This window comes from Arachis ipaensis, chromosome B05, assembly GCF_000816755.2.
Source record: "Arachis ipaensis cultivar K30076 chromosome B05, Araip1.1, whole genome shotgun sequence".
In the NCBI taxonomy this organism is placed as follows: Eukaryota; Viridiplantae; Streptophyta; class Magnoliopsida; order Fabales; family Fabaceae; genus Arachis; species Arachis ipaensis.
The window spans coordinates 144,339,772-144,367,029 of record NC_029789.2 but is presented as its reverse complement, the minus strand read 5'-3'; the positions used below and the strand labels follow the sequence as shown (position 1 = coordinate 144,367,029).

Sequence of the window (27,258 nt, the reverse complement as noted above, 5' to 3'; positions counted from 1 at the left end):
AATTTATATTTTAAAAAAATTACCATGATAAACATAATATATAACCATCACAGTTACAAATTTTAATAGAGGTAAAGAAATAAGTTTGTACACAGCAAAAATAAAGTACAAAAAAAATAAAGGACAAGAATTCATATAAGGAAAAAAAAATTTCATAACAAATTAATTATATACACAAAAGATGTGAGTTAAAAGATTATAAAAAAGAACATAAAAATCAAAATTGGTAGAAATAAAATAAATTCAATCAGTTAATTATTAAACGTAATTTTTTATTGCAGAAAATAGAAGTTGTTATGTTCACATTAACATGAGTTTAAAGGTTTATGATTTATGATTTAGAATTTAGGTTTTAGGATTTATAATTTAAGATGTATGATTTATGATTTATGGTATAGAATTTAGATTTAGGATTTATTATGGTGCTAAATAGGTCTGTGAAGAATTTGAGATTGACACAATTTATATTGGTTCTTTGGATATGTATTCATTATGATTTACAGCAAACTTGTATGGTATGATACTCTTTGTGAGGGGTGGTAACGCAACAACTTTAAATTTATCACCTTCACTATATTATCAGTGATCATTTTGTAAATGTATTTTATCCTTTATTACAAATTTATTAAACCTTAAAACAAAATTTTTTAATTAAAAAATTATTTTTATTGTAAAAAATCACATAATTTAAGAATATATATAAAAGTGTAAAATAAAATAAAAAATTAATAAAAAATAATAAATAAATTCAAAAAAATGTGTTTGAAAAATTATAAATCTTAACTGCTAAATTTTAAACCCCTAAATTCTCAACAACAGACTCTAAATCTTAATCTCTAATGTCGGAAAAACTCAATCTGCACAACTACCGGCAAGTATACCGGATCGCATCAAGTAGTAAAACTCATAAGAGTGAGGTCGATTTCACAGAGGTTGATGGATCAAGCAACTTTAGTGGGATGATGAGTCTAGTCAAGCTAATAGTTGATGGTTTTGGTGAGATTTACTTGACAGAATATAAATTGTAAGAAATGTATATGCTGAAGGTAAATTGCAAAATATAAATTGCATAAACTTAAATGTCAAGAAGCTAAAGGACTGAAACTTAAAGAGCAAGAAATTAAAAGAGCTAAAACTTAAATGACAAGGAAGTAAATGCAAGAAAGTAAATGACAATAAAAGATAAATTGCATGAAAAGTAAATAGGATTTGGGTGCTGAAAATTTAAAAGAAGCAGTAAATTTCAAAGAAAGTAAAGTGAACTCAAGGAAATTAAAGTGAAGAATAATAAAGAGAAAGATTCATTAGGGATTGGAGATATTATAATCATCATGAATCAATGGTCTCAACTTCAATCTCAATCATATGAAGTAGATCAATGGCGGATTGTAATTGATTGAGTCCCAATTCTTGGTAACCCAATCTCTCTAAACACCATCAATTTGCCAAATCCTTGATCTAATTGTCATGAAAAGAGGTTAAGTGCATTCTCTTATCTATAAGCCATACAAATTCTCAAGATCTCAATTCCTCTTGAATAGTGTTGATCAAGAGAATTGTGAGGAATAGAGCTTTAATCTAATGTCTATGATTCCCCTTCCGTGGCTCACATAGAAATTCAATAGATCTAATCCCATTCAAGAGTGAATAGATCACAATAAACTTAGAAGTTATCCCTTAGCTACAACAAGTGGATTGAGAAGAAGAAGAATTTCATTCATTCATTTGAATTACAATAGAGCTCCTCCCCCTAATGATTGGGGTTTAGTGGATCATTGCTCTAAGAACAAGTGCAGGAAATTTAAATTGCATGAAAGTAAATCAAACTGAATACAAACTCAAATGTAAAATTGCAGAAAGGAAGAAGTGTAGGAAATTGAAATGGCTTAAAATAAACTAAACTCAATATAAACAAATATGTAAAATTGCAGAAAAGAAAAGTGTATCTAAACTATGCTATGCTCTCTGGAATCTTTAATCCTATAGGATACAAGAAAGCTCTGAAGTCTCTAATCCTCCAGTCTACTTTCTAACTTCAAAATTCTTCATATATATACTCTTCTTCTCATCTTCAAAATAGGTCTTCAAGTACTTGGATGTGGGCTTTTGGCCTTGGTTGAAACAAGTTAGGAGTGGCTCTTGGAGTTAACGCTGAAGTTAGTGCACTAACGTTGCATGAGTGCCCCTGAAAAATGGCGTTGGTACTGGCGTTAGTACACCAACGTTTGTTATCAACGTTCTTTTAGTCACGCGTACGCGTGACCCAGCGTTTGTGTGTCAACGCTAGCGTTAGTGACATAGCGTTGGTGTGTAAACGCTCTTCTCACGCGTGCACGTCGCCGACGCGTACGCATGGCTTGTCAATTTCCACGCTCACGCGTATGCGTCGCCTACGCGTGCGCGTTGCAGCCAATTTTTCCAATGCATTCCTCTTGAAATTGTCGAAGACGTTGGTGTGCAACGTTTGTGACAACGTTGACACTTCTTTCTTTGCTGGTAACGTTGTTAGCAACGTTGGTGAGCCAAATTTGGGCCACCAACGTTGCTTGTTTATGCTTGGAGCGCTGGTGGGCAACGTTGCTCCCCTCTTCCTTGGCAACGTTTGTTAGCAACCTCGGTAAGCCACTTTGGCTCAAAGGATTTATTAAATAATAGAGGTAACTACCAAATCGGTACCCGGAAGATTCTGACGCTGACAAAATGGTACCTGACTTTTGTTATTGACAAAATAGTCCCTAAAAGATTTTAAAATTTGACTAGCGTGTCCCCGAGCTCGCCGGAGCAAATCTCCGGCAAGCACAATGCTGACATGGCCACCGTATTTTGGTGACCTGGCAAGCCACCTCCCAAACCCTAATTTCTCCTTCCCCAACGCAGACTCCCTTTCCTCTTCCTCCCCATTGCAGCCCCCAATACACACTCCCCCTTCCCTTTCCTTCCCCATCGCATCCCTCTTCTCTCTCCCTCCCTCTCATATTATCTCATCTCATCTCATTTCTGCAATGAAGAAGAACAAAAATCTGATACCTCAAAATTACATCCTTTCACAGCATTCACAAACCAAAACGAGAATTTGAGAAGAAGAAGAAGAAGGAATAATGGATCTAGCACTAGAGGAGCTGCAATTCCTGAACATCCCAGAAATCTTGAGAGAATCAATCTCAATTTCAAAAAGATCACTGAAGACGTTCTACCTCATAACCCTAACCCTAATTTTTCCTCTCTGATTCGCAATCCTCGCACACTCACTCTTCACACACCCATTTCTCACTCAGTTTCAGAACCCTTATCAGGACTCTTCCCAGGCTAACCATGAATGGACTCTTCTCCTCACAATCCAGTTCTGCTACCTTCTCTTCCTCTTCGCCTTCTCTCTCCTCTCCATCACCGCCGTCGTCTTCACCGTCGCTTCCCTCTACACCAACAAAGATGTCTCCTTTTTCTCCACCGTCTTCGCAATCTCCAAAGTCTTCAAGCGTTTTGTTCATCACTTACCTCTGGGTCACGCTTTTGATGTTCATCTATAATTTTGTCTTCGTGATTTTCTTGGTTTTGCTTATTATAGCAATTGATATCCTTCTCTTCCTCTGCTGTTTTTTGCAGTTATTGTGAATGTGTTGGTCATTGTGAATCTGGATGTATGATCAAAAGAAAAGAAATTGGGAGGGGGGGTTTGTAACTGGATTTTTTTCTTCTTTTTCTATCGGTGTTTTTATATGATCTGCGATGAGAGGAAGAGAAAAGTGGGCTGCGATGGAGAGGAAAAGGGAAGGGAGAGTGTGCGTTAGGGGGCTGCAATGGGAGGAAGAGAAAAGGGGGTTGCGATGGGAGGGAGATGGAGGGGGAGTCTGCGTTAGGGAAGGAGGAAAGGGAGAGGGAAGAGGGCTGCGATGGGAGGAAGAGAAAAGGGGGTTGCGATGGGAGGGAGATGGAGGGGGAGTCTGCGTTAGGGAAGGAGGAAAGGGAGAGGGAAGAGGGCTGCGATGGGAGGAAGAGAAAAGGGGGTTGCGATGGGAGGGAGATGGAGGGGGAGTCTGCGTTAGGGAAGGAGGAAAGGGAGAGGGAAGAGGGCTGCGATGGGGAGGAAGAGGAAAGGGAGTCTGCGTTGGGGAAGGAGGAATTAGGGTTTGGGAGGTGGCTTGCCAGGTCACCAAAATACGGTGGCCATGTCAGCATTGTGCTTGTCGGAGATTTGCTCCGGCGAGCTCGGGGATACGCTTGTCAAATTTTAAAATCTTTTAGGGACTATTTTGTCAATAACAAAAGTCAGGTACCATTTTGTCAGCGTCAGAATCTTCCGGGTACCGATTTGGTAGTTACCTCTAAATAATATTTTGAAGTTAACCAAAAATCTTCTTATATCATTTAATAGTCATAAAATTATTTATAGATGTGCACCTATAATTTTCATAAATTACATTTTTTTGGCCTGTAAATTGAATTATGTGAATAAACTGACACACATTAACACATAATAGACATATAACTAATTTTTATTCAGGATATGTGCATAATTTTAGTTTTCAATCAATTTATTAATATAAATTATCATTGTTTTTAAATATTATATATATTCTTCTTTTAGTTTTATTTTCTTAAAAATTAACTATTCTTTTAAACTTTGAAGGACTCATTAACTACTTTGCATTTACTATCTTCAATATTTTTATAAAAAAATATTAAAAAAATTAAATTACAAAATACTAACAAAAATAATTTTTTTTAAATTCTTAGATATAATTTAACTTTACTTACATAGGATATTTTATTAAGACAAATCATGCATACCAAATTAAACAATAAATTTTAAAGTAAGTAATTTTAATTAAAGAAACGGACTCCTAAGGTTTAAGGGATATTTGTTTAGTATTATTAGTAAAAATTAGGGTTAAGTACGATTTTGGTCTCTAACGTAGAGGTCGAAAATTTATTTTATTTTCAGTCTTTTTTTCGCTACAAAATGTTCCCAAAGATTTCAGTTTATTTTAAAATCATCCTTCGGACGAAAATACCCTTCCTCCTTCTTCTCCAAAATCAACCAAATGCAGGAACAGAAGCAGAATGCAGAAAGAAAAGCAAGCAGAAGTAAAGTGCAGAAAGAGAAAGCAGAAGTAGAGTGCAGAAGTAGAAAGCAACAGCAGTGAAACAACAACAACAATGAAACAACAACAACTAGAAGAACAACACTAGCAACAACAATGGATAATGAAGCAACAACAAAAACAAAACCAGAAGAAGCAAAAACAGAAACAGAGGCAAAAACAGCGAGCGGCGACACTAAACGCAGTTTTTCCTTCTCCATCACAGGCGGCGGGCGCAGGAACCGGCGGCGCTACCTTCCCTCCCGGATTCTCTTTCTTCCCTCCCCCCACCCGCCTTCCCTTCCCGATTCTCTATCTTCCCTCCCCCCTACCCCACAATTCTCTTTTTTCCCTCACCCTCCTTCTCTTCCCCCCATTCTCTTTCCTCCTCTCGTGTTCCCTTTCTTTCTTTTTTTTTTTTTTTAGGAAAAGGTAATTTGGTAATTTTTTTTTGGTAAAAATGACGATTTTAAAATAAACTGAAACCTTTGGGATTATTTTATAACGAAAAAAAGGCTGGAAACAAAATAAATTTTCGACCTCTATGTTAGGGACCAAAATTGTACTTAACTCTAAAAATTTTTAAAAAAATAGTGATGTATATTATTTAGTGTTATTAGTAAGAGTTTAGGGTTTAGTGACATGTATTAGATTTTTTTTAAGAAAATAGTTTGCAAACCGTATAAAACAGTTTAAAACGCTAAACATCCATCAGAACTTGTTAATTAATTAATTTTAAAACCCTAAACGTCCATCATAACTTCTTGCTTATTATTTTAGTGGTGTGAGACTAGAAATTTAGAATTTTAAGAAGCCACCTTTTTTCTTGAGCCTGCGTTACTTTTGGCCTTTCTTTTCCCTCTTGGTTCCTTCTAGGGACAAAGCGGGTCGGTCCGCGCCCAACCCGTCCCGCCCCGTTCCGTCAACTAAAATAGGTTCAAAATGCTAGCCCGTCCCGCTTTATGGCGGATTGGCGGGTTGACCCGCTTGACTTTTTTTTTGAAAAATAAAATTCATTAAAAATTAACAAAAAAATAATAATTAAAAAATAAAATACAAATAAAAAGTAGTCAAATTATAATATAATTTTTTTACTATTTTTTTAAAATTTTTAACTTCAATAAAATTGTTCAAAATAATATTTGTCAATAAAATCGGTTTTTTTTAATTTGGCGGGCTCCAAATTCTAGCCCGACCTGCATTTTTTAGCGGGTTTAACGGATCGGCCCGGCAGACTCAACCCGTTTTGCCACCCCTAGTTCCTTCTAACTTTGACTCTTTCTTACTCAGGATTGCCCATTTCAAACTATCAGCCCAATTATTTTACTCAATTGTTGCTGGACCATCAAAAAAGGTCCAAGTTTATAATTATCTTCATTAATGCATAAATTAGATATCAACTAATTAATTACTTCATACAGCACTCTCTGAACACTCTACAGAGTTGTTCGGGACTTTACCAATAAAGTAGACACGTGTTACTTTCCCCTTATGACACATACTTTTAGCACCAACTGAAAAATTTTCATTCAACACCATAGTATAACAAAAAAAAAAAACGTTTAATTATTAAGTTTTTCAAAAACAAAAAAACTACTTATAAATACTTTTGTAATGGTTAATATTATTTTCACGTATGAAATTAATCAAAATAATTATTCTATTTTATGGAAATAAAAACAGTTTAGAACAAAATTTATGTACCAAATTTCTCAATCCTTTTTATATTTATAATTTCTCTAAAAGATAAGGGAAAAAAAGAAAAGAAAAATGATGAGTATTAAATTGTTCTAGTTTGTGACCCCTTTACTAGCATGTTCCTTGAATTGAAGTGCAATGGTGCAAAATTGCAAATGCAATAAAATATTATTAATTTAAGGTACATTTATAGGACATGATATGACGCCATCAAAATAATAGTATACGAGCATTCACATCATTAATTTAATTAATTAATTACTAATCATTAACCAAATCTTTGTTAATTGTAATTAGGTTGCCCTTCCAATTCATCCATGCAATGCAGACACACACATACACACTTCATTTTCATAATAATAACGTCATCAAGGTTGTATCTTTTCTTTCAAATTCCATTCCCATTTAAGAATTGATCCCACCCCAAATGCCTCCTTCCATTTCATTTCATCATCAAGTTAACGAGCACTTCAACGGTCAAACAATGAATAAAGAATGATGAATCAAACAATCCAGAAGGAACAACAAAAAAGAGAGAAAATGCAGCTTTTAATTTTAGCATCCGATTCTTCAGAACAAATGTAAAATAAAGATTCGATTTTTAACTTCATCTCTCATCTGGGTCGTTCTCAATTTCCTCATCTGTGGTTCCTCTTCCTTTCCACCTCATTCCTCTCATTCTCTCATATTCCATTTTTTTAAATTGTCCTTATTGTTTTTCCATCAATTGGGGTGTTGAAAGAAGAAAAAGAAAATGTTTTTGGTTTTTATCTTCATTCTCTTCCTCGGTTTTTTTGTTGGGGTGGTGACTGTTGTGGTTGCCGAAGCTTTGGGAATCTTGTGGATCATTGAACGGCTGCAACGCAGGATCATGAAGGACAAAGACAAAATCTCAGCACCCATCTCATTGGACACTAGTTCACAAAATGATCCTAATCAATCACCTGACTCTACGTTCGAAAAAGAGGTAAGCTTCATGCTTCCACAATTCCTCTTTTTATTGTTATTGTTATTATTTTTTTATTCTATTGTTATTTACATTGTGATTCATGTCGTAGCTAGCTTGTGTTCTCTCATTTATTTGCGCACCACTTGCTGCTATAGAATTCTTTCTAAAGGAATACTTGTAATCTAATCATAAAAAAAGGTACAGAATTGAATGTTAAAACGAATTGTGTACCTATGTAGCTTTTAAGTAACTTTAGTATTTTAGTATTGCTTCAAGTAATCACTCAAGTTAAGGTAGTTACTATTTCCGGTATGAACATTATTTAGACCTCAAGTTGGTTCTTAAAATGACGAGGGAGATTTTGGTTATCATGATGATAGTTATTTGATACCCTTGAAAGACTAAATTAATGTAAAAAATATCAATTTGATATCCGATGCACATTTAGAGCACCAATTACTTTTATTATTTCAATTCATTGGCGTTTTCTTTCTTCAGGGTGTGATTTGGGTTCTAGAACAATACAAGGTATCAAAGATCTGGCTGGAAAAGTCAGCTAAAGATCATAAAAGGAAAAGGGAGGTACTGGAGGTTAGCCCTGTTAAGAAGCATGGGAAGATCAAGGGTGAATCACTTATTCTCACAGAGCATGATGGTTCGGAGACAGCCATTTGGTTGAAGGGATGTGTTATTGAGGCTGTATCATCATCCAGCCTTCCTTCTAAAAAATGGTAATGTGATGCAGGAAGTCACTTTCGTGATTGCGTGGGGTATAGTTTCCATTCCAATCTCCGAACAACATTATGATGAGATCATTATTTCAATATCGTTTTCTTTTGTTTGTGGATATGTTACAATGTGAGAGCTTAGTGAGCTAGCTTGATATAGAGTATTAGGCCAATGATTTATATTACAACATTCATTAGAATCTGATTTAGTGAGCTGTATTCCTCTGCAGAAAACCAGCATACATTCTCTTATTCCTTTTAAATCAGTGCATGTGAAAATGCATATAATTTTGATTGAACATATAATTCACATTGAAAGAAAAACAAAGTTGAAAATGGGTTTACTATGAGTTTTCCTTACTTTGAGTTCAAATGGGGATATCTCACTTCCTTTACATCTCACATACATCTTAATGAGAAAAACAAGAAAAAGTTGTTGCTGCTTGGAAAGAAACACTTTGTTGTGTACTCTTGCTTATTTACTTAGAAAATAAGGCGCTTCAAGGTCATTTTTTTATGTTGGATTTTGCAGGGCAAAAAGATACCCGATAAAAGTTGAAAACAACAAATCTGTGGTATACCATGGAAGCAAATTGCTTTACATATATCTTGAGACGTCATGGGAAAAAGAAGCATGGTGTAAGGCCCTCCGTATGGCTTCATGCGACCAGAGTGAAAAACTTAAGTGGTCTAGTCAGTTGTACGAAGAGTTTCATCGTTATATAGCATCACTAAATATTGAATATCATCCTTTTATCATGAGACCATCAGCAGGATCAAGTTTTGATGCCTTAGAAAAGTCCAGTAAGCCTGATGGATCTTCCTCAAGAGTTCGTCAATTTTTGAGAAGAATTACTAAAAAACCTCCTCGAGTTGGTTTGGATAGTAAATCGGCTTGGACATCCCGTGAAGAAAGAAAGAGCCTTGACAAGCTCCGGGCTTGTCAGGATGCAATATTGGCCACTGAGTATATGAAAGGTTCTTCAACTCCAAGTGATCTGAAAAGTTGCATTTCAGAAAAAGCTCCTTCATTTAGTTCAAGCATGTGTCGTTCAAGAAGCCAAAGTAATATAAATATCAGATCTGACTCTGATGCTGATGAGAAGTATGGTACTGATGATGGTACATTATGCTGGAACTTGTTGATTGCTAGACTCTTTTTTGACGCGAAGGGAAATTCACAAGTGAAGAAGACAATTCAAGAAAGGATGCAGGTTTAGTTTCCCATCTTGATGTGCTTGCCTTCAATTTTGAGTATGATTAAGTAGTTTTGCTTTGGGAGGTGGAAATTATCTTGGCTAATAATTGGTTTTAGCACTTCACCTACAATTGTTCATTAAGTTGAAAATGTTAGCTTATTTTGTTGAATGCAAAGGGACATTGTTTTTTAAAGATTTCCCTGCTAGCCTGCCGCATTCCTTTTACAACCGGCTTCATTCCTTTGCGCGGTTGTCATGAGATAAACATTGGTGTTTTATTTTATTTTTAAAGAGAAATCCTCACTGAAACCTTCACTTGATTGTGGTTTCTATAAGATAAATGTTGGTCCTTTCTGTTTTTTGACAGAGGGCATTGGCCAATGTGAGAACACCTACTTATTTCGGTGAAGTTATCTGTACAGACATCAATATGGGGACTACTCCACCCTACATCGTTGCAATGAGGGTTCTTCCTATGGAAATGAATGATGTATGCACCTTTGAGGCAGACATTGAATATTCTGGAGGTGCAGTAGTAGAGATTGAAACAAGGCTTGAAGTTGGTGAACTACAGAACGACAAGGGGACGGAATGCTCAAGCAATGCTGGAGCTGCCCCGTCAGATCTTCTTGAAGATCTCAGCAATCAGTTGAATCTTGGAGATGGAGTGAATGATTCACAAGAGCCAAAAGTAGATGTCAATGGGAACACTGGTAAGCACATAAATACCGTTAAATCAAATACTTAGTTTGCATTTTCTTCATGTGGTGATTTGTCAAATTTTTACTACCTGAGGATAGCTTATCAGGTTTTTCTTATCCTGTTTTTCTCCTATGAATAACAAAATACCAAATTATTTGTGGTGGGATGGTACGGGGAGTCTCATTTCTAGACAGTGTGTTGTGGAAAGCATTAAAGTTAAAAGATGTCAATTTGTCCTATGCAGATGTGTCTAAAGTTTCTAGGACTACATCTTCCTCATTTTACGGATCAAAATGGAAATCTATGTTAAATTCTCTTGCCAAGCATGTTTCACAGGTAGTGTCTATTATTCCATACTTACACCTCTCCCTCCCCCCCAAAGATTCTGTTTATTCAACATGAAAAAACATGGAAGAATACATAGGTACATGAGGGTAGGAGATCTTTATAAGAACAATGAACAGCAGAGAAAAACAACTAGTATGACTGACTGTGTAAATTATCTTTAATTCTATTATATTCTAACATGTCCATATTTTGGTTACCTCTATATGGATTTTTTTTGACATATAATAAGATACTTAAAGTTATGTCACTACAAATCTTGTCTTTGAGCATTTTCATGTTGATAGATGCACATGTTGACACATGGAATCATTATTGTAGTTATAAACAGCTATAGCTTTGTTATGGTCGAAGTAACGGGTTATCTCTTATCTAAAGGTTCCTCTCACTTTGGCAATAAGGATAGTATCCCTCAAAGGGACAATGCGTTTACAACTAAAGCCCCCTCCTTCTGATAATTTGTGGTATGGTTTCACATTTATGCCTGATATAGACTTCAACCTGGAATCATGTGTTGGAGATCACAAAATAACTAATGCACGCATCGCCCTGTTCCTGGTCAATCGACTTAAGGTACGATAACCCATTTCCCTTTGGTTAAGTTATGAATGAATTTTGGTTAAAGATCAATGTTTAACCTGCTGCTGTTTTTAGAATTTACATGCTTTAGATATATTTATGTTTCTTTCTCTTTTAAAGTTTGCTTAGAGGGTGTATGTTCCTTCTTCTCTATGTTGTAACTCGTATCGTCCGACAAGCCTTCAACTTTGCATGTCTTTCTGAAAAGATTATAGTATCTCTACAGGCAGCATTTCGAGAAACTTTAGTGCTCCCAAACTCTGAGTGCATAAGCATTTCATGGATGCTGGCTGAAAAGGAGAATTGGATTCCTCGGACTGTTGCTCCATACATGTGGGTTAAACAAGAATGTGGACACGATACGTCCGTTTCAAATGATAAAACTAGCGCAAGGATGTCGGTTGATGGTTCGGGGCTAACACCCCAAAACCAACATGGGGCCAAGTCTATAGTAGAACCAGTTAGGAAATCGTTTTCTTTCGGACGAGCATCATCTTCCTCTAGTCCAATAGTATTAAAGAGCAGCCAAAGTTTTGACCAACTGTCAACACCTTTTCTAGAGACTTACATAATGCAAGAAACTGAGGATTTGAAAGAACTTCCAGCATCGTCCACACAGAATGAGAATAGAGATGAAACACGTGAAGAGAAGACGGAAGATATTACTGTCTACCAACCACAAACACTCTATTCTCTGCTTATAGATAAACAAGTTAGTCCATCTGAACAGAAGAAAATCGGGAAGAGGGAAAAGATGTTTGATTTGCGAAAGAGGATGAGTGAGAAGTTGGAAGAAAAGAGGCGTCACTTTGTTGAAAAGATGAGAGGACCATGAGAAAATGAGAACAGAAGTAGAGATCAGACTCTGATTTCTGTTGCTGATTTGTTCATCATGTCAGATATTAGCAACCATTCTTAAAAGAATCTTTTGATTGATGAATTGTACATCTTATAGGTTCTTAGAAGATCTAATTTAACTAGATGTATACCTTACTAAGTGACAGAAATTACTGTTAATGCATACCATGGAGTTACAAATCCACAGGGTAACATAGATAGAAGATTCATTTAATTGTTGATTAACAAATTATATGACACAGACATGCTATAGAGATTACAGAGAAATGATATACAGATTCATATACCCTCTCATTTGAAGGGTGAGTTTCTATTCAGTTTTGTTTTGTTTGCTTACATTTTCTCTTTGCTCCTATAAGTGCTTATCTTTCCATGCATTAATGTAATGAGTTTTCCTATATAGGGTTTGTCACACAAATAAAATCTTCCATCTTGCTAAGCTTAATAAACAAGTCAGCCCTACAGACAATACTAAGATTTTGCACTAATGGCAGTTTCTACTGTTGGCAAGTTGGTTAAACAGGGTGTTGAGTTGGTTGACAATTGTAAGTCAATGCAGCAGAGGTGCAGTGCAGTTAGTGCAGCTGTTTTATAAGATTTTACAATGATGAGAATGATGATTTCTTACTATTAACTCGACATTATTTTCCTACTACATATAACAAATTAAATAATGATCGATTTCAATCAATAAAACAACAAAACTTCCATTATTTTATGTGAAGAGCAACCTCTATATGGTAATTACATTGTTATCTATAGCAGAATGTCCTTAATTTCTCTGAGATTCAATGCACCGATTTAGATAGTATCCAAAAGAAGACAACAATCTGTGATTCATGCAGCAGTCAGCAAGGATTGTGAAATTATTATCCTACAGGCTTAACACTATCTGAAAGGAAAACATATGATATAGTGGACTTAATAGAAATTAAAATTTTTGTCATGCACTTGTTGTACAGCTGACTTTACAACAATCTTGGTAATCTTGTACAGCTGACTTTACAACAATCTTTTTAAATTTTTCTCCGAACTCTGACCATTCAGCTTTGATCTTTTCCTGGTTTTCCTTTGCCAAGTCATGCTCATGTTGCAAATGTGGTACTTTCTCCTTCGCCATGTCCATTCGAGCTTTGAGTGCCTTTCCTTCCACATAGACATCTCTCTTTCTCATTTGAGTCGTGTTCTGTTCTTTTCGAGAAGCCATGATGTCAGCATTAATAGTTCTGATTTGTTTTTCAAGGTCCTCTTTCATTTCCTCCAAACATGCCAACTTTTGCCGCAGCTCTTTTTCTGACGCCACCATATCACTGAACTGACTCTTGTTATTTTCAAGATCAGATTTTAAGTTATCAGCTCTCGACAGTTCTGAAGCAGTGGACTCAACTTTCATATTTGCTTCAATGTAGCTACTAGCCTACTACTACAATGTGCAAAACACAATTGAAGTTTCAGATATCAATGCTCTCATTGCTCCTGATAAACCATCATTAGCAGACAAACTGGAGAGATAATCTAAGCTGGTTTTCATGATGCAGCAATGTTGAGCATCCAAGAACACTGAAGCATCATTATTATTGATGGTGAAGTCTCGTACTATTTTCAATGCTTCCTTGGTCTCTTCATTTGGAGAAAATGAAATAACATCTGTTCTAAGAGACAGAGACAAATCCTGTAGTAGGGTAAGAATCACTTGAAATTGGCATAATCTTGTAAATGCAAGATTACAAATTGACATGACCAGAAGCAAAAGTTTTTGTTGTATAGCCTCATGTCTTCAAAGGTGGTTCTTTTTTAAGGGTCATTATTCATTGTTACAGCTTGTCCTGCATAGCTACCTTCTTGAAGAGTAAAATTTAGATCTTCTAGCATCTTATAGATATTGGCCAACTGAACACGTGACTGATTTCCTGCTGCAAATGTATGAAATCTACCACCGATCTCAACCTGGCTCCACCCACATTCTTTAACCAGTCCTTTACCATCTATCAATTTTCTCATTGCATGCGCCTCCTTCCACTTCCCGAATGAGGTGTGCAAATTAGCCATCAATACATAATTTCCAGAGCTTCCAGGACTAAGCTCTAGTAACTTGACAGCAGCAATCTCCCCAAGCTCAACATTACCATGGATCCTACAAGCACTGAGCAAGGGAGCCCAAGCTTGCACTTGTGCTTCCAAGGGCATCCCCTGAATCGTATCTAAAGCTAAGTCAAGCCAACCAACTCGACCAAGAAGATCTACCAAGCAAGTGCAATGTTCTATCTTAGGAGTTATTCCAAAATCTTTTTGCATACTTATGAAGTACTTCAATCCATCTTCTACTAACCCTGCATGGCTACAAGCCAGCAAAACACTGGTGTAAACAATAGCATCTGGAATTATCCCTTCTGTAGTTGTCATTTTGCGAAATAGGTCAATCGCTTCTTTCCCCATCCCATGAATAGCATAGCTATTTATCATGGAAGACCAAACAGTTAAATCTTTATCTGCCACTTTTTCAAATACTTCTTGGGCTTTCTTGATGCTTCCACACTTGGAGTACAAGTGTATGAGAGATGTTTGGACTTGTAGATCGAATTCCAATCCATTTAGAGAAATATAATCTTCCATCTCTTGTGCTATGCTAATTGATCCTATATCAGCACAAGCTGATATAACAGTAGCAACCGTTGGTCCATCTGGTCTAAAATCTGTCCGTACAAGCCTTCTAAACAAATGCAATGCCTCCAATGGGTGATCCGAATGGGCATATCCTGCAATCATTGATGTCCATGAGAAAATACTCTTTTTGATAATCAAATCAAATATCCTTCTAGCAGATGCAAGGTCACTGCATTTTGCATACATAGTTATTAGCAAATTTTCAATGGACTCCTCTTTATCGCATCCACATTTAAGTACAAAAGCTTGAACTGATGAAGCTAATAAGAGATCTCCTACTTGTATACAACCAGATATAAGAACTAGAAATACAATAAAATCTATGCCAGTACTTTGATGCTGCATTTGATTGAATAAATTATATGCTTCCGCAACATGGCCAACTTTCACATAACCTCCCATAATAGTTGTCCAAGAAATTATTGATTTTTCATCCATCAAATCAAAAACCTTCCTCGCTTCCTCCATTTGGCTAAAGTGAACATACATTCCCATTAACGCATTGGCCAAAGTAACTTGAGAATACACAAGTCCAAGTTTGATCAAGCAACAATGTATCGACATCCCTTGCCACCAAAAGCTAAAGGAATCTGAATCTGAATCCGAACAACCTGACAAAATTGAAACAAATGTGGGCGAACTTGGCTCAAAGCCAAGAACCCACATATCTTTCAAGAGGCTGAATGCCGCATCCATAAAAAACCCACGAGAATAAGCCGAAATCATGGAGTTCCAGGACAATAAGTGCACTTAGCATACATGCCAACAAGTGCAGTTTGAACAAATAAGTCATCTTGGAAGCCAAGTCTCAGAATATGGCCATGAATCATAGTCCCATGAATCATGGAACCCAGGTTGGCACAGGCCTTTAGGAGCAAAGGGTAAGTGAAGGTGTTCCCATGCCCACCAGTGTGTGAAACCATTGAAGTGTATATGTTTAAGGTTTCAATATAGAAGCCGTTATTGGTAGAATCTCGAATCATCAAGTTCCATAGGTAAAGGGGCTTTTTGAAGCTGCTAAGTGATGCAGAACGCATTGCCCTTTGAATAATGGACAATTATCCCATTTGTTTTCATTAAACTTTCGGATATCCAAAATTTATTATTTTCTAACACCAAGAGTCATATTTTTTAAAATATGAAACATAATTGACCATTTTAAAATGTTGGGAATAAGAAGTATGACCACAATTCAATCAATTATGTATCAAATAATTTGTTATTGTTATTATACTAAAATGTTAAAATGTTAATATAATAACGTCCTTGATTAAATTTAGAAATTTATTATTGTGATAGTGATCATAATATTGAGAGATAAATCTTTTATAATTTAATCTAAATTTTTCTTGGCCATAAGATTATTAAAAAGGACATTAATAATCCGAAAAGATCAATATATATATAATGGTCTTCATTGGATGAAGATTAATAGATCTCATTTATTAAATTATATATATAGATGGTGCATATAGAGATATGACCACTGAACTGACTCACTCTAAGAATTCCTAATGGTTATAATTACCGCATATTTGTCAATAGGATATTCTCAAGATGAACATAGTAATAGAGTTTCCTTTGACCTGCGACTGTCTTAGTAATTAACAATGTATTTATTATACTTTGATTCCGGACACCTAATACCCTAGGGTGCTAGTTGAATGGATATTGGGTATGATTTAAATACTTGTAGAATTAATGATTAGTCAATAAGGAATCCGTCAACTCTCGGTAAAGAGTTTGAGCTCTATGATTATAATGACTGAGATGAATAAAACCTTGGCTAAGGGGATTGAATGAATGAAGAAATGAGTTTTTAAGTGATTCACATTTCATTATAATAATGGTAACAAGTTAGAGTTTGACAATTAAACCATACTCTAAAGGTTAACCAAGAGCTGGAAAGATGTAAGGAATTATACTTTGTTCTTCTAAGGTTCTTAGTAAAAATATATTACTTCAAACTATCGAGTCGTTGAGGAGTGTTGCTAGACGCCAACATTGATTAGTAAATTTAGTATAACTAATTTACTACCCGCTTAGTATTAAACCTACGGGGTCACACACTAACGAGTGTTTTAATCTTTGCTGTAGAATTATTTAATTATTAATTTGATTTGATCAAATAAATAATTATATTAATTCAAATGGAATATTATTATATTCTTTGCTAGCACCAAGAATATAATAATAGTATGATAATTGAGAATATTAAATGAGATTTGAGAATAATTAGTTATTTTATTTCTAAATTTGGACAAGATCCTAACTGATTCTGTTTTCAAATTGAGTTATGATATAATTCATAAATTTAAAGGATTCAAATTTGGAATTTCAAGATATGATTTAAATTTGAATTGAGATTCAAATTTAAAATCAGAAACAAATCTCATACTATATATATGTATGCCAAGAGTAGAGGAAAACATGAGAAACAGACGAGAATAATAAGAGTTTTATTCCTTTACCTCTACACACATAAATGTATGTGAGCCTAATTCTTGGAGAAGAATTTTATAGTGTGCAAAGAGTTGCATGAGGTTTCTTAATTTTAGATCAGATGTCCATTGGTCAAGGAGTTGACAGCAAATGTTGGTCTCGGTGTGAATACGCATAGCGCCTTTGTACCATCGAAGGAGAAAAAGATTTTTACTAGCGTACCCAGGTATTTAGATCTGATCTATACATATATTACATTATTGGAATAAAATTTAAGTACAAAAATAGATCTTTAGGATTACTTTTTTTTCTTCCGCTACATGTTATGAACAAATGGTAATCCTTCACAAAATGTTGGAATGTAATACAAATTGACTTATCAAATCAATTTCAACTATCAACATGAATATTAAAATTAACTTTCATCTTAAAAAGTTTACATACTCTTTCTATACCCCATTTAAATACATCTTACATTTAAATTTGTATATTTACTAATTAATTAATTTCTTTGATGAAAGAAAAGAGACTTTTTTTTATAAATCCATGTACCAAACATGCTTGTTTTGATATTAATATTGTGAATTACTTTGCGCGTAATAACATCAAAGGAAGCCAATTCACTGTTGTGGTTTTCGATAAATATTAGATCACATTTGTGGCCCATTCTCATTGGACTAAATTCTGATGAAAAGGGTTCAAGTGTGAAAAGTTTCACCCAAGATTCTTTCACACCAATTTCACCCAAAATAGATATTTCAATGCAATTATTCTTAGCAAAAGAGGAAATCAGAGTAACAGATTTGTTGAGCACTACCGAACTTCTGATAGGTCTATCATCATTTTTTTGCAGCCAAACAATTGATGTGGTTTGAAACGTTTCAGTGCTAAGATTAAATGACACAAGTACTTGTTCTTCTTCGAGTCCATTAGTGGCATGCTCTCTACCCCACCAGTGACATACTCCATTCAAGTACGCTACAGAAGCATTATATATATGTTCCTTCTTAGTCATTTCAAGATCAAGTTTCTTCCAACAATTACTTTTTAGACTATAAATTTGCCAAATTATTAGAACAGGCTCTTCTACAAAAGTTTGACCATGAACATAATATACACATTGAATCACTTTATAATCATCATTCACATTATCATAACCAAATCCATGAATACTTACTCGCCGATCAAAGCCGGGCTCATCATCAGTAATACCCGGAAGAATAATTTTATGCTGGTCGGTTTTGGGGTTCCAAAGTCCTATTTTTACATCAAGACCATCTTCTTCATAATGACATATGATACCATTAACACAGTCTAAAACTCTATAAAAACCATTTTCTTCCAATAGACTTGGCAAAACTAACGTAACTATGTTTTCGTACCTTTCTCCAAAAAGCAAATGCACATCATTTTCATAGACGTCTCCATCACTTCTTTCGTCATAAAAATATCTCCATAGAAGGAGAGACGATGAGTGAGTAGTTGTAGATTTTAAATTCTCGTAGTACATGCTCTTAAAATTAGAATTCTCAAATAAATTTAGCCAAGACTTATGCACGCAATTAAATCGCTTCAAAGACTTAACAGGTAATTTTGCTAGAATTTCCAATACAACATCCTTAGGAATATAATCGCTATGGGTTGCTATTTCCGCTGAAGATGAAGATAGAACAATAGAGGATAGAATTTTATGTTTGTAGTGTGCCTCGTAAGATGTAATAAAAAATAAATTAGATTCCAACATACAAGTTTAGAAAAATTTTAATGGTATTACATATTTGTGGCTCTATTTGTTTCTTTCCTAATCAAGATCTTCAATATATAGCACTAAACATCAAACCAATCAAATTGATTGATTGGGAATATATATATCACAAACCTAAATAGAATAAAAGGAAAGCCGATCTAAATTGTGAACACTTGAATTGCATTTGCAATTACAAACATAAATGTATAATTATTACTCATTAAACTTAGTTTATTCTTAAATAATACTATATTCTACTAGTTTAAAAAAAATAAACAACCTAAGTTAAAAATAATTACTTGTCATTAATATTTTTTTGTACAAAATAGAAAAGTAAATGAATTTTAAAATAGATCTAAAGTTATTGTTATTTGTGCTATGTTGTTGGGCAAATAAAATAAAAAAGAATTTTGGAGGTTAAATCAAAATGATGTAATTCGAAAAATAGTAATATTAAGAAGATAATAAAAAATTAGACCTAAAAATAATTTCATATCATTAATATTTTTCCTGTACAAAATAGTAAAGTAAATAAATCTTAAAAGAGATCTCAATTTATCATTATTTGTGCTACGTTGCTTGGCAACTAAAATGAAAAAGAATTTTGGAGGTTAACTCAAAATGATATGATTCGAAAAAATAGTAATGTTAGAAAGATCATAAAAAATCAGTTTAAACTTGTTTTATTTAACATTCATTAATAGTTTTACAATTTTAAATAATAAAAAAATATAAAAGTAAATATTTATCATTTTGCTCTACTATCAGAAGATTTCAGAGAGGAATCAAAACGAGAGAATACAAGATGAGAAAATGTCATATCCAACTCAAAACTTTAAGCTTCAAGTTAATATGTCTCTCATCTTATATACTCTTCACTTATTCATATTTTTTTTTTATGTAGGACTAATTCCTTATACTTCTCACACTTGCAACCCTAACAATAATTTAATGATAAAATAATTAAAAAAATTAGATGTTGAAAGATATATCATTATCCAATTTTTAAAGATGCAGAGAAATATTGAATCAAAGATGTTGAAAGTGGACGGATTCGTCCATCACACCGCCGCAAAACACCGCGGGACACGCCGCCCGGACCACCTTTGCCGGGAAGACTTTCGATGCTTCACCTTGAATACTCCTTAAACCAGACCGATTAAACCATCGGCTCTGATACCACTTGTTGGGGCCACCGTGGGGAGCTCTCGACAACCGGGGAGAATTCGGGGAGGAATCAAGTGAGAGAACATAAAATGAGAAGACACCACATCCAACTCAAAACCTTAAGGTGTCAAGTTAATGGGTCTCTCATCTTATAAACTCCTCACTCTTCCATGCTTTCTTTGATGTGGGACTAACTTCAACACTCCTCACACTTGCAACACTAACAAATACAAGATGAGAAAATGTCATAGCCAACTCAAAACTTTAAGCTTCAAGTTAATATGTCTCTCATCTTATATACTCTTCACTTATTCATATTTTTTTTTTATGTAGGACTAATTCCTTATACTTCTCACACTTGCAACCCTAACAATAATTTAATGATAAAATAATTAAAAAAATTAGATGTTGAAAGATATATCATTATCCAATTTTTAAAGATGCAGAGAAATATTGAATCAAAGATGTTGAAAGTGGACAGACAAGGAAAGTGAAGAAAAGAGAAGACTATGCTATTTGAACTATAATTTTAACGGTATAGTCTTTCTTTCTCATTTAAAAATCTTGGGTTATTCGAATCTCATTCCTAACTTTGAAAAAAAAAAAAGAGGCGAAGAAAAATTTTTAAAGAATAAACTTAATTATACAATAAGGACATACATTTAAAGAATAACTTAAGTGATCCTAAAGTGTTTTTATAAAATGTCCATTTTATCTCTATACTTTATTTATTACCCAAAATACCTCAAAATTTATACAATTATAAATTATACCTCAATTTTTATATACAAATACAATATTACCCTTCAAAAATAAATTGTAATTACTAATCTTTCTTTTATACCAAAACCAAAACTCTTAACTTTTTTCTTTCAAAATATTACTTATGCTTTAATCTGTTCTCAAATTTTTCGGTTATCGAGTTTTCAGGTTTTTAGTTTAATCTTTCAACCACCAATCTCATCAATTTTCTCAAAATACTATACCATAACAGTCCCAAAACCATTAAAATAACTACAGATTGAGCTGTTCTTTATAACCAAATCAATAAATCACAAACAACAACAATAATTCAACATAAACTTATTCAAACTCAAACAATAATCAATCAAACTAACATTCACTTATCAAATTTACATTTAATTATTATAAAATTACTAAACCCTACCTCCGCAAAGAAATCATAACAATAGAAACTCCGGAAAAGTTTTTCGACCAAGCTATTAAAGAAGAAAATGTCAGAAATCGTCTATATATCCTAAAATTTCATTTGGCCGAACTTAAGAAGAAAAAGGACTACACCATCATCAATTTTTACCAGACAAAAATAATGCTGACATATAGAAAAAAATACGAATATTTTTATTAAATTAAATTTTTTATTGAAGTTATAAATCTCAAAAAATTAGAGCTTTTTCAAAAAATCAAAGTCGAAAGCTCAGAAATTTTTACATTTCTCTCTCTTTCTCCCACGGTCTCTCTTTCTTTATTTTCTTTCTACTCTACTTAGTGAGTGTATATATATATATATAAAAGCAAGCGTCGGTCTTTTTTCACTTTTGTACGAATAAAATAATGTGTCTTTCTCCCGAAGTTGTCGAAATTATTCGTAATATCAAAATCCAATACCTTACCGCTTGGCGACGCCCCATTTTTTTTATTCGACATTCATAAACACTATATAGGTGGCTATTATACAAGGTGAACCGTGGAACCTTTCTGGAGTTATAAGGATTGATTTTATTAATAAAATATTATTAAAAATATAATTATTAAAGTTATATATATATATATTAGATCATATATATTTATTTATTAAAAAATATCTTTACTATTGATGGAACCATATTCCAAAGATCATAGTTGTTTTTATTTTCTTTTATGCACATTATAATTAAGCCTTTTCTTTAAATTGATCTAACAATGGTTAACATCTTTTCTGCTTATCAATCTTGTATCTAAAAAACTGACAACACAATCTTCAAAGTGGAATTTCACAATACACAATTTGTGTCTCACAAATGCGTCTTATCTTTGGTCACTAAATTATTCTCCAACAAACAATAAATTTCGAGCAAAGCCAGTAAGCTAATTAATTAGATTTTATCCGTTTTTATTTATCTTATTATTTAATAAATTAATTATTAATTACTTTTTGTAGTTTATTCTCATAAATAACAAATTTGGAACCTCAATTTATGATTGATTAGCCAAATCTAAATAACAAAACACGCAATAGGCAATTTTGGGAAGATGAATGAAACAAATATAAAACTTGTAGCTTGCTAAGTTTAATCAATTTCAATATTTTAGATTGGTCATTGTTCTTAAAAATAAATTGGATATCTGGAACGTATTCAAAAATGCTGAATTAGGTCCTGATACAACTACAACTTATAATCATGTTAGCAATATCAATACAATAAAGACTAAAATTGGTCAGGTTGAGTTCTAACTTGTGTGTATAAAACTTTAGAGTGATGTATTATTATTTGAGGTTCACTTGTGTCTCAATATTAATAGAGTCAGATATATCGCATGTCCTAATAAAAAACAAACAGGGTACTACTTTATGCAAAAAAATATTCTATTAAAATACTCTTGTGATATTTGCTTGTATCCAGTTATTATTATTATCTTAGTGTGAAAAATAGGAATCAATTATTGATTCTAAAAAAATAAATATATATTAATAATAGCAAATAGTGAACCTTTAATTTGAATAAAATATTACATGTACATGCACAACGAAAGTGTTTGTTTAGTTGCTGTACCAAATAGATCTATTTTAATACTAATATTGTGAATTACTTTGCCACTAATAACATCAAAGGAAGCCAATTCATGGTTTTCATTTCCCATAAAAAATATTATATCACATTTGTTGCCCATTATCATTGGATGCCAAATATATGGAAAGGGTCCAATTGTGAAAAGCTTCACCCAAGATTCTTTTACACCAACTTCACCTAAAATGGATATTTCAATATGACTATTCTCATCAAAAGAGGAGATCAGAGCAACAGAGTCGTTGAGCACTACCAAAGTTCTGGTAAGGCAATCAATATCATCACTTTGTTGCCAACCAATCAATGTGGTTTGAAACGTTTCAGTGCTGAGATTAAATGACACAAGTACCTCTTTTCCATTCTTATCTCCACCCCGCCAGTGGCATACTCCATTTAAGTACGTTACATAACCTTCACCAAAACCTCCTTTTTCAGTCATTTCAAGATTAAGTTTCTTCCAACAATTACTTTTTAGACTATAAATTTGCCAATTTGCTAGAGCAGGCTCATATTGGTAAAATTCATTATGATAATAACATATATGTTGAATCACTTTATAGTCATCATTTACATTATCATAACCAAATCCATGAATTTCTACCTGTGCATCAAAGTCGGGATCATTAGTAATAATACTTGGAGGAATAATTTTATGCTCGTCGGTTTTAGGATTCCAAAGTCCTATTTTTACATTAAGACCAGCTTCTTTATAGTGACATATGATACCATTAACACAGTCTATAATTCTATCAAAACCAATTTCTTCAAACAGACTTGGCAAAACTAACGTAACCATGTTTTCATACCTTTCTCCAGAAAGCAAATGCACTTCAATTTCATAGATGTGTGGATCACTTCTTTCGTCATGAAAATATCTCCATAGAAGGAGAGACGAGGAATAAGCAGTTTTAGATTTTAAATTCTCATAGTATATGCTCTTGAAATCAGAATTCTCAAGTAAATTTAGCCAAGACTTATGCACACAACTAAATCGCTTCAAAGATTTAACAGATAATTTTGCTAGAATTTCCCATACAAGATCCTTAGGAATCTGATTGCTATGGGTTGCCATTTGCATTGGAGATGAAGATGGAACAATAGAGGATAGAGTCTTACGCTTGTGGTGTGCCTCGCAAAATGTAATAAAAAAAATAAATTGGATTTCAACATTCAAGTTTAGAAAAATTTCAATGGTATTACATTTTTGTCGCTCTATTTGTTTCTCTCTTAATTAAGATCTCCAATATATAGGATTAAATATCAAACCAATCAAATTGATTGATTGAAAATATATATCACAAACCTAAATAGAATTAAAAAAAAAAGTCGATCTAAATGTGAGTACTTGAATTGCATTTGCAATTACAAACATATAAATGTATAATTATTACTCATTATGCTTAGTTTATTCCTAAATAATATTAAATTCTACTAGTGTAAAAAAAATAAAAAACCTAAGTTGAAAAAACTACTTGTCATTAATGTTTTGTATGTATAAAATAGTAAAGTAAATGAATCTTAAAAGAGATATCAATTTATCATTATTTATGCTACATTATTGGGCAAATAAAATACAAAAAGAATTTTTGAGGTTAAATTAAAATGATATGATTTAAAAAACAATAATATTAGGGAGATAATAAAAAATCAAAGCTAAAAATAACTACTTGTCATTAATATTTTGCCCGTACAAATTAGTAAAGTAAATGAATCTTAAAAGAGATTTCAATTTATTATTATTTGTGCAACGTTGACTTAAAAGAGATCTTAATTTATCATTATTTGTACTGCGTTGTTTGGCAAATAAAATAAAAAAGAATTTTGGAGGTTGAATCAAAATGATATGATTCGAAAAGACAGTAATGTTAAGAAAATAATAAAAAATCAGCTCAAATTTGCTTTATTTAGTATTGAATCAAAATGAAAAAATGGTACACCTAACTCAAAATTTTAAAACATCAAATTAACAGGTATTTTATTTTATATACTCTTTACTATTCGAGGCGGGACTAATTTTTTATACTCTTCATACTTGTAACCTTAACAATCGTTTAACAATAAAATAATTAAAAAAAATTAAATGTAGAAACCTTACGTAATTAGATATATCATTATCTAATTTTTAAAGATATAAAAAGTAGAGGAACTTTTAAAGATATAAAAAGTAGAGGAACAAGAGATGGAAAAAAAAAAAAAGGAGAGGTGAAGAAGTTTTAAAAAATAAACTTAATTATACAATAAGGGCATACGTTTAAAGAATAACTTAATTACAAAGTGATCCTAAATATTAACTTTTGTTAAATTTAAAAAATCCAAATTAATAGTGCAGTTAGCGATTAAATAAAAAAATTAACTAATTAAAAATTAACATATTATAAAAAATAAATTACGTTTTAAATGGTTAGAAACCATATTTTTTTAAATATTAGTGTATGGATCTGTGCTTTATACGAGCATGAAAAGAAATTCATAATAAATAAATATATTGCATAATATAACTTTTTGTCATATGTATAACTGATTAAATTGATGATATATGAATTAAATTAAATAGCTAACTACCGTAATATAATTTATGAGCATATTCTAATATCTTTTATATTTATTAAAATCCTTTAACACTTTTTTTTATAGCTTTGTAGAGAATATAGACACTAGTGAAGTTACATAGGGCATGCTATCACTATAAATATAGAACCTTTAGTGTAAACAAAGGATCGCTTTGCAACAATTTTAGATCAATATTACTCATCTCAGAAATTAATCTCTACTTTCTCTTTCTTTCAATTGCTTTCAACTCTTTCACTTTTTCATAATTTTCACATGGTATCCAGAGCATTGGTTTAATCCATGGCTTTACCTATAAATTCAGCAAATAAAAAAAATTTTCTTGCTCCTATCTTGGATAAGCTTAGCTTGAAGAAACAAATTTTGTTACATGGCAGCAACAAGCACTCTTCACAATCAAAGGACAGAATCTGGAAGATCACATAATTGAAGGGAAGGTGCCTGCTAAATTTGAATCTGAAGAAACAACGACTGCTGGCAAGATTTCTTCAATATATTCAGAATGGATGCAACAAGACTATAATCTGTGTTCTTGGTTCTTAGCATCTGTCGATTCTTCCTTCAAGAATCGAATTGTTCATTGTAAATCAGCATTGGAGATTTGGCAGAAACTTCAAGACTATTCTGCAGAATCAACTAAAACAAAGATCAAGCAATTGAAGAATCAATTGAAGATCACTAAGAAAAAGAACCTTACTATATCTGAGTATTTGTCAAAAATTAAGAAAATTGCAGACTCGTTAATAGCAATTGGTTTTCAGCTTAGCCATGAAGATTACATTGAGACTATTTGTAAAGGCTTGCCAGAAGAGTTTTCTAGCTGCATCAGCCTCATCCAAACTAAACCTGAATTGTTTAGCTTGGGAGAGGTTGCAAATCTCCTCGTATCTCATGAAGACACCATTGAAAAATTCAAACAGAATTCTTTAACAATGGTTCAAGCAAATCTTGCTCAAACAAATTTTTCAAATCCAAGAAACTCTAATCGTCCCTATGGAGGTAGAAGGAGTGCTAGAGGTGGCAGATTCTCTCGTGGAGGCAGAAGCTCTTGGCAACTCAATAATAGGCAGATTTGTCAGGTTTGTAGTAGAATTGGACACACCGCCCTTCAATGCTTCTTTCGATTTGATCATAATTTCCAGGGAGTTTCTACTACAAATTCGTCAAACTCCTCCCCATCAATCAATCAACCACCTCCTCCACTAGCTTCATTTCATCAGCCACAATCATTTCTTGCATCTTCTTCTCAAAATTCAGATATGTCCTGGTATCCTGATTCTGGTGCCTCTCACCACCTCATTAATGGTCTGAACAACACATTTTTCTTGGTTATGCTCCTTTCTCAAAAGGGTTTAAATGTTTAAAACAAGATGGTACAGTTGTTATTGCACGTAATGTTATTTTTGATGAAAATATTTTTCCTTTTCCTTCATTTTTTCATAAGAATGTTATCTCTAATTCATCGCTAATCTCTTTTTATGAGCATGAGATGTTACCTCAGATTCCTGTTTCAAATTCTCCTACATCGCAGTTATCTTGTACCCAAAGTTCAGCTCCACCTACTTCAACTCTACTTCCTAACTCTAATACAAATTCCCCTCCTTTAACTAACAATGCTTCATCAACTATTAATCAATCACCTTCTGAAACAGTTACTACAGATTCTGCACCAGTATCAATTTCTGGTTTTGAAATTGAGCCTCCAAGGTTACCTATCATAGAATCTTCATCTTCTCACAATA

The 27,258-nt window shown here is 33.1% G+C and overlaps 4 protein-coding genes across 5 annotated transcripts; 1 reads left to right on the top strand and 3 right to left on the bottom strand.

The window, feature by feature from the left end:
* LOC107644659 (testis-expressed protein 2) lies at positions 7,128 to 12,456 on the top strand. Of its 2 annotated transcripts, none has more exons than XM_016348572.2 (7): positions 7,128 to 7,746; positions 8,227 to 8,459; positions 8,989 to 9,670; positions 10,023 to 10,368; positions 10,602 to 10,693; positions 11,081 to 11,275; positions 11,508 to 12,456. In XM_016348572.2, exons 1-7 carry the CDS (start codon positions 7,534 to 7,536, stop codon positions 12,114 to 12,116), a joined length of 2,370 nt encoding a protein of 789 aa, XP_016204058.2. In that variant the 5' UTR covers positions 7,128 to 7,533; the 3' UTR covers positions 12,117 to 12,456. The 2 variants fall into 2 exon arrangements, with proteins under 2 accessions (XP_016204058.2, XP_020958803.1); XM_021103144.1 differs by having other exon boundaries at positions 7,131 to 7,746; positions 11,497 to 11,677.
* On the bottom strand, positions 12,940 to 15,538 carry LOC107641449 (pentatricopeptide repeat-containing protein At2g29760, chloroplastic-like). Its single transcript, XM_021103145.1, has 2 exons — positions 15,136 to 15,538; positions 12,940 to 14,895 (listed from the first exon to the last, which is right to left on the bottom strand). The coding sequence occupies exons 1-2, from the start codon at positions 15,527 to 15,529 to the stop codon at positions 13,934 to 13,936; spliced, it is 1,356 nt and encodes a 451-aa protein (XP_020958804.1). The 5' UTR covers positions 15,530 to 15,538; the 3' UTR covers positions 12,940 to 13,933.
* Positions 17,625 to 18,755, bottom strand: LOC107641448 (F-box protein CPR30-like). Its single transcript, XM_016344941.1, has 2 exons — positions 17,835 to 18,755; positions 17,625 to 17,639 (listed from the first exon to the last, which is right to left on the bottom strand). Exons 1-2 carry the CDS (start codon positions 18,753 to 18,755, stop codon positions 17,625 to 17,627), a joined length of 936 nt encoding a protein of 311 aa, XP_016200427.1.
* On the bottom strand, positions 22,890 to 24,020 carry LOC107641447 (F-box/kelch-repeat protein At3g23880-like). Its single transcript, XM_016344940.1, has one exon. The coding sequence runs from the start codon at positions 24,018 to 24,020 to the stop codon at positions 22,890 to 22,892; it is 1,131 nt and encodes a 376-aa protein (XP_016200426.1).